This window comes from Rhizophagus irregularis, chromosome 32 (assembly GCF_026210795.1).
Source record: "Rhizophagus irregularis chromosome 32, complete sequence".
Taxonomy (NCBI): Eukaryota; Fungi; Glomeromycota; class Glomeromycetes; order Glomerales; family Glomeraceae; genus Rhizophagus; species Rhizophagus irregularis.
The window spans coordinates 2106058-2119399 of record NC_089460.1 but is presented as its reverse complement, the minus strand read 5'-3'; the positions used below and the strand labels follow the sequence as shown (position 1 = coordinate 2119399).

The window sequence follows — 13342 nt, the reverse complement described above, 5'->3', positions numbered from 1 at the left end:
TGGATATGCAAATAATTCCCTGTGAGTATTGTGGAGGTATCATTTTGCTTTGTTTTGGGAAATATTTTAATAACTGAAAAAAAAGTTGAAACATTAACTTAGAGAAGAATTTACAAATTATGAAATTGTACATACAATAGTTCATATATAATTATTAGAATTTAATTAATTGCTTGTAGGTATTTAGCTACAAGCGTGTAATTATTTATTAATTATTAGTAAATCATTTCAGTCAATGATCAAGGTTAGTAAGATTTCAATAGAACAGGTAAAGTGAATGTTATTCATCTTCATTAATTCTTTTTTTTATGAATTTATATAATTGTTTAATTTTTATTTTGCTTAATTAAAAAAGGATAAAATAAACTTAAACTTATAAGCATATTTCTTTTAAAAAAAAGTAAAAAAGTTGAATTAAAAAATATATATAAATTAGAAGTTAGAAAATTATACAAAGCCGTATGGCCAGAGTTATGCAGACATAAATATGTGTTTCTTACATAATTACATATTAATCTGTGCATTCAAAGGAAAAAAGGTTTTAAGATTTTTTTTTTCAAAATTCAAACGGTTTCGCGATAAACAGGTTTTTGTAGTCAAAACGATACTGCTGTTATTACGTCAATGATCTGCATTTTTACAAATGAATTTTTCCGCTGTGACACACGATAAACATTACATAAATCCTATTATTCCGTTTTGTGTGACTTGATAATTTATTAAGGATCAAATTTTTTCTTTGCGTTTACTAAACAATGTTTATAAAAGTAGATTTAACTTCTACTTTAAGACCTGTCTTAGTGGAAGGAGAAACGATTCTTGCAATACAAGATAACGTTGGACTTTATGATGGGTATGTTAGATTTTTAAATATTAATTAATTGACTTTGATAACTTATGTTGAATCTAATATACAGTAATGAGAAGGCAGCTAAATATATGAGTGGAAATGTATATTTAACCTCACACCGAATTATTTATGTTGATTCTGAACGACCAAAGGATAATTCTATTGGAGTCGAAATTAGACTTATTAAGGGTAGAGAATTTTATGTAAGGAGTTCATTATTTTGATTTATACTAAAAAATTTTTTTACCCTTTTCTTTAATTATACGAAAAAAAATTATTGTCTTACGAAAAATTACTTTTTTTTTTATTGTGAATAATTATCTTCTGGAATAGATAGGCAGGCTTTGTTAAATCTTCACCAAAAATAACACTAAAATTTTCAGATTCCAATAATAATTTAAGTCCCAGTTCCAACAATAATCCGTATTTATCATCACCTTCAGCTTCTACATTATCATTTCAAAATACTCTTTCTTCTACTTGGATATGTACAATTTGTTCTTTTTCAAATAAATCACAAAATACTAAGTGTCAACTTTGCGGTGTAAAAAGGCCAGAGAATCTTAATTCTAGTACGCCTCCATCTAGCATTTCTTCTTCCTCTGGAATTTTCTCTCAGCATACAACAACACATCAAGATTCACATGATAACAATGTTGAAGCTGACGAAAGTGATGGCATAGCATGTCCACAATGTACATTTTTAAATCACCCTTATATGATCAATTGTGAGATGTGTGAAGCAAAATTGAAAACTCTTGATATTGATGATGAGATATTTAAAGAAGACTTTGTGAAATTGGCTTTTCGTAATGGAGGTGCTATCGCTTTTTATGACAAAATGAAACAAGCGATGAATATGAAAGGATGGGAAGTAAGTTCAAAAAAAGTTAATTTCCTTATTCAATTAATTGATGTCTAAAAAATTTTTATTAATTAATTTATTTATTTAGAAACCCGTAGAATCTACTAAACCTCCTGCAGATTTTGATCCTGTTCGCGGAGGAATTAGTAAATACATTGACTATTTTCTCTAGAAAAAATGATATTACAATGATGTTAATTTTATTATTCCTTTACTAGGTGGTATAATGCGTAATGCTGAAAAGAACAAAAAGGAACAGGATGAATATTTGAATCAAGCATTTAAAGATATGGAATCATTGAAAACGATAACGGAAGAAATGGTATTTTTTTGGAATTACTTTTATTAATAAAAAAAACTTTTATTTATAAATATTATATATTATAAATTGTTTTTAGGTTAAACTTGCACAATCAATTAATAATAGATTAAGTAAAGAATCAGCAGAATCCGGGGCTTCAGCCGATGAAATTACCGCTTTTAAAACCGATTTGTTTAAGCTTGGTATCACAAAGTATGGTTAAAAAAATAATAAATTCAAGTTTTTTAAAAGATATGAAATTAAAATTATGGTTTTTTTTTATAGGGATGAAGCTGGTTCAACCTACCATCAAGAACTAGCAAGAGAACTTGCAGAATTCTTAGAAAATGTATTGGTCAAAGATGATAAAATGATGTCTTTAACAGACATTTATTGCATATTTAATAAGGCTAGGGGAGTTGGTAAGGAAAAAAATATATTTGTATTGTTCATCAATATTTATAATCATTATTAATTTTATTTTGTATACTTAAATAGCATTGATTTCCCCTAGTGATTTACAAAAGGCGTGTTCTTTATTTGAACGATTAAACTTACCTTTCAGATTGAGAAAATTTGAAAGTGGATTGTCAGTTGTTCAATCAGATATCCTTTTATTTGCATTTATATTATTATTTTCACTTACGTATATTTTGTATTATATTATTTCATTCTTAATTTGAAGTTTACTGGCTCATAGCGATGATCAGATAGCACAACGTGTTCTAGAATGTATTCGATCAAAGGGATCATTAAGTGCTATTGAGCTTGCTTCAATGGAACAGAAAAGCGTAGTCTTAGTAAATGAACAATTACAGGTATATTATATAATAATTGATTTGTCTTTAATTGCAATTCTTTTAAAAACTTTTTTGATTCAAACAGATGGTGGAGGCCAAAGGACTCATTTGCAGGGATGAAAGTGTTGAAGGAATTCGATATTATGATAATTTAATAATAAATTACGTTTGGAAAGGAATTAATTAACTTATTTATTTGACATAAAATTTATTAATCAAATATATATTAATGGTATTAATCTATTTCCATTGTATCCTCTTCTTTTCTTGTTTCAACATTCGAAATCTCAATATTTTGTTCTTGATTTATTATTTCTTTTCTCTTCCCCTTATTCACAATAACGGTATCATTTTGATTATTACTTTCATTACCATCATTTTCATCATCATCACTATTATCATGGAGATTACTTTTAATATTAAATAGTTCTTGATCATCTAAAGAAAATTTTTTTTTGCTTATTGAATATTTATTTTCCCATTCATTATCATCGTCAATATTAAATTGATTTAATTCACTCGTCTTGTCTAAATTAATCTCTTGTAAATTTACTTGAGAAAATTTTATTTTTTTTGTTGTTTGACATTGATATGTAAGTTTTTGTTGTCTCGGATTAATTGGATCTTTTTACATAATAATAAGTAATAACGAGCAAATTAATAAGTAATAACGAGCAAATTTATTAAAAAGTATTATTGAGTATACTTGGTTTTGAAATAGAACTGATATATACCTGGTTCCGGAAAAAATATTAAATCAGTTCCAATAGTTTCATCATATTCACCTTTAAAATGTATATTACCTATACGTAAATAAGGTGTATCCGTATCTAAGCCCTATGTAAGATTAGGTTGATTACATTTTATTGTATCCAAATGAATTATTTATATTATTTATAAGTTTTATACTTACAATTAGTGAATAATCAATGTCATTATTTTCTTTTTTATTATTAAAATTGGAGGGTTCGTCGCCAACACTTTCTTTTTCGTTATTTGCTAAAGGTTTTATGTAATAATGAAAAGATTTTTGAGAATGATTTGTTGTTCTTGTTGCTGAAGTTGAAGCAGTAGCATCATTGGTTTTATTGTTAATATTATCATGAAGGTCAGAACTGGAAGATTGTTGTAGAATTGAAGTCGATGAGGATAAATGATCTTGATTTTGATGATTACGATTTTGATTAAAATTGAATGAAGAAGGATTTATATTGTTTAAGATTTCGAAATTATTCGTTATCATATCTAAAGTTACTTCTGTACCAAGGTCAATTATTATGTAAGAAACCTGTCAATTCAAAAAAGTTTTGAAAGAAAGGGTTAAGGTTAACTGAATTTGGGTTAATTAGAAAATTAAATGAGAAACTTTTAATTAAAAAGATTTAGAAAAGATATTAAAGAAATTACCTCTTCTTCATATTCATCGCTATCCGAATTATCGTTTGATATATTTGAATTATTAGAGGTTGGTTCTTCTAATTCCATATTTAACACAGATTAGATAAAAAATTATATGATTTTCAGGCGTTTTTATGATTTTCTAAATATAGAAGAATAATGATTTCCTCGTGGCAAGTAATGAGAGTCAAGTGTGGGAATATGTAGTTCTATGTTGACTGAATAGGCAATCGTTGGCTGAAATTAATACAATATTTGTCACGAGGTGATTGACTTTTGTAACGTAGATCTTCTAAACAAGGTTCTTTTCGTCAAGGATTTTCTGTTTTCGTTTTCTTTCGTATTTCTCAACAGTACGATTATTTATTGTAGGACCGATTATAAGTCATAAAGAGTTAATATTAGAAAATCTGTGAATTTTTTTTTTTTACGTTAATAATTATATTTTTTTTTTGTAAATGTTTAAGTAACTTCTTACTTTAAGTTGTGAAGGTATAAGTATAAAATTTTATTATCTATTATTACATTGTATCATAAAAAAGGAGATTGAAAGGAGAAAATCCAAAACATTAAATTCAAAGAAATAAAGAAATAATAATCAAGAAAGTCTTTTGGGCTTAACCGAAAGAAAAACAATACCAAAAAATTCAGACTATAGTCTTTTTTTTGCAAAACCGGGAAATTTTTGATGGTTATCAACCAGTTTTATTATAAAGACCCTTAAAATTAACTTTTCCTAAAAAATTTAAATCATTCAACCAAATGTTAATATGCAACGTGTAAAGTAATGCGACTTAGCCTTGCTCTTATTTTCAATTATGGATAACTGTGATGTGATACCTCAAACTAGAGTTTGCCATGCAAGGCCATGCTTTTTTTAAAATTTTTAATATGGTTTTTTCTAATATACATAAATCGACTATAATCTTACACTGACTTACATATTTGTATTTTGTATTATTTAAAAAAAAGCAGTTTTCGACCAGGATATTCCTTCATTTAGATTAACTTATATATTATCGTATATATCTATATATGTATATATATATATATTTATCTTGAACTTTATTTTTTTTTTTCGTGACTGACTTTGGCGTAATAAACTTGCCCTATATATATTATCATCAGTACAGTATATTTTATTTATTTATTTATTTTTTTTTTTAAAAAAAAAACCCCCATCTTAAATAACCTCTATTTATTCGGTTAAAGATCTAAATATTTTCAATAAAAGAAAAGAAAAAAATTTTTTTCCTATTTAGTTTCACAATGACTTCTACAAGACCAGAAATTATGGACGAAGAAATTTCACCATCGGACCATTCACATTGTAATTCTGACTTATCTGATACTGAAATGAAAGAACCAGCGGAATCGCCAGACTTTTATTCTGCAAGAACTTCAATGGCAAGTACACCCACAACAGATTATTTTCCTGACAGTGAAGAAGAACTTTATGATGACGAACCAAGTGATCTTCCTTCTATTCCAATAAATTATAATCGAGGTCGTCGTACTTCTGTAAGCGCTGAATCAATGGCTCCTAGTCAAGATAAGGATTATGTTAAAGTTGTTATTCCAAAAACACAAGAACAAAGAAAACGAATAGAAAATTCTATTGAAAATAATTTTTTATTTAAAAATCTTGATGAAGAACAGTATAAAGATGTTATTGACGCTATGGTTGAAAAAAGAGTTTCAAATCATGAACAAATTATTAGGCAGGGTGGAATTGGTGATTTTTTTTATGTTGTAGAAACTGGTACCTTTGATGTTTACGTTTCCAAAAATGGTGCTCCACCAGAAAAAGTTCATAGTTATGGTCCCGGCGGTAGTTTTGGTGAATTGGCCTTAATGTATAATGCTCCACGCGCTGCTACTGTTGTTGCTACTTCGGACTCTGTTCTTTGGGCTCTAGATAGAGTAACTTTTAGAAGAATTTTAATGGAAAATACTTCTCGTAAACGCAAAATGTATGAATCATTTCTTGAAGAAGTACCAATTCTAGTATCATTAGAGCCTTATGAAAGACATAAAATTGCTGATGCATTAGAGTCCGCAGTTTATGAAGATGGTCAATTGGTAATTAAACAAGGTGATATTGGTAATAATTTCTTTCTCATCGAATCTGGTGAGGCTAGTGTAATGAAAATTGATGAAGAAGGAATTGAACATGAATTACCTGGCTTGAAAAAAGGAGATTATTTTGGAGGTATACAAAAAAAAATTATAATTAAAAAAAAAAAATTTTTTCTTTAAAATTTTCTTAACAAAAAATTTCTTGTCACTCTTTACAGAACTTGCTTTACTTAACAATAAACCTCGCGCCGTAAATATAAAGGCAAAAGGTCGACTAAAGGTTGCTACATTAGGCAAAAAAGCCTTTGTCCGATTGTTAGGTCCCGTTGTCGATATCTTGAAACGTAACAGCGATAATTATGAGACTATCACACGTAATGCTCGCCAACAATAGGAATAGCAAATATTTCCTTCTTGACCCTCTACGTATTACTGCTGTCTTGACCCGCATATTGTTTTACATATAGAGGGGTCAAGAAGGGATGTATATACAGGGCCAGGAAGGTAATCTTTGCATTCTTTTTTCAATTTTTTTTCTCGTTTTTACTAATATACATATATATATATATAAAAAATAAAAAATATAAAAAATACGTCCATTATTGTATAGCATATTCATTTCTTTGGATGTAAATTTGAGTTCTTGCATTTATCCCTATTACTTGATAGATACACTCATTCCTTCTTACTTAACCCCACCGTTTTCATTTCCCTTCGTAATTTTTCTTTTTTTTTGTGCTTTTATCGGGATTATACAGATTTGAATGACTCAATAGAATTATTTGTTATTTAAATCATTTATATTTTATTTCTTTATTTTTATTTTCGGGAAATATATTATATGGGAGGGTTTAAACATGTATGTAGAAATTAAAATTGTAGAAATTTTTTTTTATTTCTTTTTCCTTTGTAGACCGACCACATTTTCATTGAAAAAAAAAAACAAATATGATTATTTTTTTTTTATATATAATTAATATATGACGAGAATAATCATGGCTCATCGAAATTTTTTATTCCTTCTTCAAGAGCATCTCGACTTGGTATTGAAGTGTTGATGGTTAATAGATCATTTTTATTTTTATTGGTAGAGAATTGACACCATTCGGGAGCAATTTTAGTTAATAATTTGAAATGTTCTACTGCTTCGTCTAAAGAAAATATTCTTTTTTAGTATATATAATAATATAGTATTATACAAATAGATATAGAATTATTAATACATACACTCTGATATTGGTATTTTCGAACTTTCTGCAATTCTTGTTGCAGCTTCCTTCACAGACATAACTGTTCTGTTATTTGAAATATATATACTGATAAATGTTAGGGTCAATAATATATAGTTGAATATTGAATTTAAAATTTTATTTTATTCTTTTTTCTAACAAAAAAAAAGGATACAATGTAAGGGAACTTGCAATTTCCCGAGCTCGGCTTAGCATGGTTTTTTGTTTCTTTTTGAGAAGTTCCGCTCCTTCTAATGTTTCTTCGATCGTCTTCTGTCCTTTCGCACGAACCTATGAAAAGATCATTTTAATTCGCATCAAAGTTATCGTATAAAAAAGAGGCCTTAATTACATACTCTTTCGATTAATGCTCGGCGACGGTGTGCCGTATCAGCTCTCTTTTTCGGTTTAATTATAGGCGCGCGCTTCACGGGCTTATTTTCTTTAAATATTTTATCCTTAATTAAACGATCTTTAGATTTTTCATCTTTAGTTCTAGACATTTCATCTTTAGTTAACCGAGCTCTAGATGTTTCATCTTTAGTTAACCGAACTTTAGATGTTTCATCTTTAGTTAACCGAACTTTAGATATTTCATCTTTAGTTAAACGAACTTTAGATGTTTCATCCTGATTAAAAGAAACAAATACATAAGAATATATTAAATATCTGATGATAATTTTCGCCTGCTTAGTAGAAAAGAATTTACGAACTAATTATTTTACCTTCTGGCTTCTAGTTCGAGCCTTAGTTGACGTAAAAAACGAGGAAACTATATGACTTTTTTCGGTTTTTATTTTACCCATTGTTTTAATTATAAGTGACTTTGGCGAAAAGAACTTTTAAGAAATATCCAAACTTTAAAAAGGTTAAAAAAAAAGTTGATGGAACTTCAGTGCGGGAAATGAGCCCTTTTTATATAAAATTCGCGTTTTATTATACGCGTTTTTCCGCGTTAGCTCTTTCTTGAACATCATGCAGTTATGCAACCAACATGTGTAATTGTACGACAATAGTTTATACAACAGTCATTAAATATTAATCATTGGGTAGAAATATCACCGAACTGCCGCTCACGCATGGCCGTACAATTTAAATTCAACACGTAACGCTAAATGATTGTTAATTGATCGATCAATCACAAGACTTGAAATGTTCTTAAACTAAATTCTGACATCAATAAAATGAACGATCCAGTTATTCACACTAACATGTGACTTCTTAGTCAACCTCTGAAGAAGAAACGCCATAATGAAGAGAACTTCATTTTCTATTCACGACTCAGTCATACTGAATATATTAGGCTCACTATTATGTTATTCCCAAATAAAGATGCATATTACAAAAGAATGAAAGATATAGAAAATGTTACAACTTCTTACATTGTTATGGGTTGTTCAAAAGAAGAATGATCTATGACAAAAAAAGAAATTAGAGAATGATGAACAACCAGACAACTAGACATAATATCAGCTAAATAATACTAATAATATAATATTCTTTTCAGGACTTATTTTTACATTTTAATATTATTAATAATGATTTATTGGAGTAATCTGGATTGAATCACCAAATACTATATAGTATACCTCATATTTAAGAATTTTAAAAGGCATATTAATAATTATTTAATTACTTTATAAAGGAAAGTATCATAATACAAATACTATCATTGTCAAATTGGTCAATTTTCTACTAGTATTTATATAATAATATAATTTTAATTTTCATTAGAAAATGCCTTTTTACATATTAAAAAAAATGTTACTTTAAAACTGAAATGAATTTTCTTATAAAAATCTATTAATATAAAATATTAAATTATATTTATCTATTTTTTCAAAGAAATTCATTATAAAAAATATAATATATACAAAAAAACTAATTCCAACTAAATTATATTCCTTCTACAATAGACATATAATGAGGAACGAAAACAAATTGTATCATGTAATTTTAAATATGGATATATGATTAATGTTCCATGGTCTTTAGCTTTATTATAAGCTAATTTTGTTAATCTTTGAAAATTTGAAGAATTTTTTGAACATTGATGAATAGAACAAGGACCAAGTAATTTTTAAGGTTCCATTTAGAATGTATTTTGGGAAATTTTTTTATTAATCTTAGAAAATAAAATAAAAAAACCGTCGCTAAGCCTGTAATCACGTGATAAAATTTTCAACCAATAAAATTGACTATCCAATAATATTGCTAAACAAACTTGATCAGCACAGCCAATCATTAGGACTTTTATCTATGCTAACAATAGGTACAGTGACGTCACATCACAACCTTTTAAAACTCGCAAGTATGTCTGAGTCGCAAATGTATTGTTCTTATACGTGTACGACATACTATCTTATACGACCTATATTATGTGACATATACGTCGTATAAGAACATAGCACCTGATCGTATAAGAACGATACATTTGCGTCTGAGTCTCAGTTTCCCCGTTCTTTGTTTCCTCAATTCACAGAACAACAACTAGAAGAAGCAAGTAAAAACTTCAAGTCTTCTGTAAATTGGACCAGTTACAAAAAGTGGATTTAGGACGGAGAACCTTTCGTAGAACACGACGAAGTAATTAATGATTTGAAACTCGAAAATGGATCTGGATCTCAGAGAAGACCAGCTGGTAAATATATAGATCTATTGATTTATATTCACTCTGCTACTTCATTTTCATGTATATATTTGGTTAATAAAGTCAAATATATAAAATTTTTTAAAGGAACCGGACGAAGTGACGTTGACAACAGCAGAGAACGTCGACATGAAATTAGCTCTCACCATAGTGCCAGGAAGACAACTCAAAAAACCGGGAAAAAAGGCAATAGAAACACTTTATTAATAAGAGCCAAAACCACCTGAAGCATTTGGTTTGTGTATTGTGATAGTGTTGGAAATTGTATCGGATCCAGAATTTTTACTACAATATTCACGGGGACAACGTCCTAATTGGTTGTAATATTAAGGGAAAAGTTAGAGAGTTTAGAATTGTTAATAAAGCAACTGGTGAAGTTGAACTTATTGGACGAAAAATCGGTTCTTACAATATTGTGCCAAAAGAATCGTATATGTATACATTAACTTTACCAGATTATCATTATTTAATGTTACGGCATTTAAAGGATAGATGGTTTAGATGTTTAGCTTACTTTTCTGATCATGATTCTTATTCAAATTTTCCAAACATATTCTATACTAACAAGACCTTTGTTTGACAAAGAATGAAGCAAGAATAGCAAATAATTTTTTATAAAATAATAAATCAAAGACGCGTTTTTACATTGCTATATATTTTTTCGTGTCCGCAATAAAGTCTTAAAGCCTTACCCTGGCGTAAAAGTGTCGAATCTGAAGATGTCTATCGTTGCAAGACAAAATCTTCACTTTGTCCATCATGTGAGACGAATTATAAAGAAAATATAGTAGGTGAATATAAGAAGAAAGGGGCGGAATCGTCTTATAATTTACGTTGCATCTATAGGACTCGAGGTAGTAGGCTAGATCGCTCACCTGAAAATGCGCAGTATGATATCGGAAAAATTCTTGCCAAAAGAATAGGGCTGTGCGACGTGCGAATCGTATATATTCTTGATAAATTAATTTTTTAATTCAGTAAAACCAATATTATCATGAATGCAATCTTATTTCGCATATAGGATTTGGGGATATCTATGCGAGGTCTGAGACCATCTGCTAATTTTGAAGCCATCTTTATTGATTTTTAAGGAGGATAATGAATGACGAAATGCAATGCGTCATTACTAGGCTTTTTGACACATAGATTTCTGGAAAGTCTTCTAGGTAGGTGCCCTAGTAGCCCTAGTAACTCTAGGAAAAATCGGAACTTCTAAACTTTTTTTTATTTTTTAGCATACAGTATGTAATATTACGCATATACTGTATCATCCATATAGTATCCATATACCATCCATATAGCATACATATGTAGCATAGGAAAAGTTTTGAATAACTTTATTTTTTACTAAGGATATTAGGGACACTAGGGACAGAAAAAAACCGTCCCAATTTATATCCTAATATCCTAATAATGTCTGAAAACATGCCACCGGAGGCAATATGAATGCACTCTAATGATTCGAACTTCAGGATGCGAAATTGGTTACTTATACCGGCGCAATAGTTGGGTGCACTTCTGGCAATCAAATAGGCCGGACAAAGATAATACATATCGCACCTCCAATTCTCTAACCAACTGACCACCAAACCGGACCCTTGAAAGTGACGAGAAAGTGCCAGGAAGGTTCTGGGGCTCAAGGCGCAGTAAATTTTTATTCAACTTCAGCTGACATTATTACACAATTTTGGCCAGAACAATGAGGCGCAAAAATGGCAAACATATACCAGCAACCAAGAGGTATACATATACCAGTAGCTAATAGGCAATGGATGGGTTGCAAAATGTTGCATGATTTTTTATTTTTTTTACCTCTGACCCACAGGTCAGTGAAAGTCATGTGACCGGTGCAGTAGACGCAATTTACCCCAGTATCACCTAGGGATGGTTAGGTCGGTCCTGGTCCGGTCCTGGTCCTGGGACCTATAAGTCCTATTGAACGGACCTGCGGACCAGGTCCTGTTAGGACCAGTCCTGGACCTGGTCCCAGGACCTGGTCCTGACTAAGTTATTTATAGATTTTATGAATTTTAGTAATAATTAAATATAAAAAAAGTGAGTTGCAATATCGGGATTCACTTTTTTATATTAATTTTATATAAAAAAAGTGAGTTGCGGTATCGGGATTCACTTTTTTATATTGATTTTATATAAAAAAAGTGAGTTGCGGTATCGCGATTCACTTTTTTATATTGATTTTATATAAAAAAAGTGAGTTGCGGTATCGCGATTCACTTTTTTATATTGATTTTAATATAAAAATGTGAATCGCAATATCGCAACTCATTTTTTATATGATTTTAATAATATAAAAATTGTATTGCAATATTGCAGTGCACTTTTTTATAATTTATAATTACTTAAAATCAAATTTACAGCAAATTATACATATATAATTTAAACATATAGATCTCTTATAACCTTATTGGCTAGGACTTTTTAGGACCTGGTCCGCTTCTGGTCCAAAATTTGGACCTAAAGATCTGCAGACCAGGTCCTAGGACCAGGTCTTTAGGTTCAGGACCTAGAACTTTACCATCCCTAGTATCACCCCAAGATTTCTAAGTAAAATTCCACCCTCACGTGATCAGTGATGTTTAAGGGGCGTGAATAAAATTTTTTTCACCACTAAAAATTTTCAAGTCCTCAGAATACTTATGAAAAAATGAAAATGGTATGTATGATGCTGGGTGACATTTTATGCAGGTCATGTGGGGTGAAAAATCTTGGGGCGATGCTAGGAAAGATAGTAGACGCAGTAGACGTAGTAAAAATTCATTTAAATTCGGCCAGCACTATTCCCTAAAATTTCAGGTTTACATTAGACTATATTGGCTGATCAGAAAAGCCCCCATAATTTTATATGCTAGTAACCCATCATGAACCTATCAACTGAGCTTAAATATTAATTGGCTTGATTTTTCCAATCAGCCGATATGCAATATTTTAGCAAGCGAACTAATAGAAATACTCTAGTTTTCTGCCAGTTCTATAATAGTTCTGGAAGAGTTTCAGGCACTGCCAGGCCATTATGGCGCTAACTTGGATCCTTAAATCATGTGCCTAAAAAATCAGCCTGAATTATACTATAGTGCCGGCCAAAATTAATTGCAGATCTACTGCATCACCCAAAGTAATATTTTTTTATATTACTTCAATACCTTAAGAGA

At 29.5% G+C, this 13342-nt stretch overlaps 4 protein-coding genes across 4 annotated transcripts; 2 read left to right on the top strand and 2 right to left on the bottom strand.

Annotated features, from left to right (window-relative positions):
* Positions 1-750: 750 nt before the first annotated feature.
* Positions 751-3003, top strand: OCT59_023251 (uncharacterized protein; the record flags this gene model as incomplete). Its single annotated transcript, XM_066131929.1, has 10 exons — positions 751-853; positions 918-1053; positions 1188-1724; positions 1804-1861; positions 1934-2037; positions 2114-2229; positions 2302-2438; positions 2515-2622; positions 2707-2834; positions 2902-3003. Exons 1-10 carry the CDS (start codon positions 756-758, stop codon positions 3001-3003), a joined length of 1524 nt encoding a protein of 507 aa, XP_066006643.1. The 5' UTR covers positions 751-755.
* Position 3004: 1 nt separating this feature from the next.
* OCT59_023250 (uncharacterized protein) lies at positions 3005-4301 on the bottom strand (the record flags this gene model as incomplete). Its single annotated transcript, XM_025324368.2, has 4 exons — positions 3005-3440; positions 3551-3653; positions 3730-4104; positions 4224-4301. 4 exons carry the CDS (start codon positions 4299-4301, stop codon positions 3052-3054), a joined length of 945 nt encoding a protein of 314 aa, XP_025186510.1. The 3' UTR covers positions 3005-3051.
* Positions 4302-5394: 1093 nt separating this feature from the next.
* Positions 5395-7541, top strand: OCT59_023249 (uncharacterized protein). Its single transcript, XM_025309032.2, has 2 exons — positions 5395-6426; positions 6512-7541. The coding sequence occupies exons 1-2, from the start codon at positions 5484-5486 to the stop codon at positions 6685-6687; spliced, it is 1119 nt and encodes a 372-aa protein (XP_025186511.2). The 5' UTR covers positions 5395-5483; the 3' UTR covers positions 6688-7541.
* On the bottom strand, positions 7078-8472 carry OCT59_023248 (uncharacterized protein). The gene is made up of 5 exons (XM_025313790.2): positions 8248-8472; positions 7879-8151; positions 7698-7813; positions 7521-7609; positions 7078-7444 (listed from the first exon to the last, which is right to left on the bottom strand). The coding sequence occupies exons 1-5, from the start codon at positions 8326-8328 to the stop codon at positions 7287-7289; spliced, it is 717 nt and encodes a 238-aa protein (XP_025186512.2). The 5' UTR covers positions 8329-8472; the 3' UTR covers positions 7078-7286.
* Between the last annotated feature and the right edge of the window lie 4870 nt (positions 8473-13342).

Excerpts from the sequence above, each read along its gene's own strand:
- OCT59_023249 (XM_025309032.2), top strand. The coding sequence starts at position 5,484 with ATGACTTCTACAAGACCAGAAATTATGGACGAAGAAATTTCACCATCG. Across the intron at positions 6,427-6,511 it reads AAAAGGAGATTATTTTGGAG|AACTTGCTTTACTTAACAAT; the intron begins GTATACAAAAAA and ends CACTCTTTACAG.
- OCT59_023248 (XM_025313790.2), bottom strand. The coding sequence starts at position 8,328 with ATGGGTAAAATAAAAACCGAAAAAAGTCATATAGTTTCCTCGTTTTTT. Across the intron at positions 8,152-8,247 it reads CTCGAACTAGAAGCCAGAAG|GATGAAACATCTAAAGTTCG; the intron begins GTAAAATAATTA and ends TCTTTTAATCAG. Across the intron at positions 7,610-7,697 it reads ATTGCAAGTTCCCTTACATT|TATATATATTTCAAATAACA; the intron begins GTATCCTTTTTT and ends AACATTTATCAG.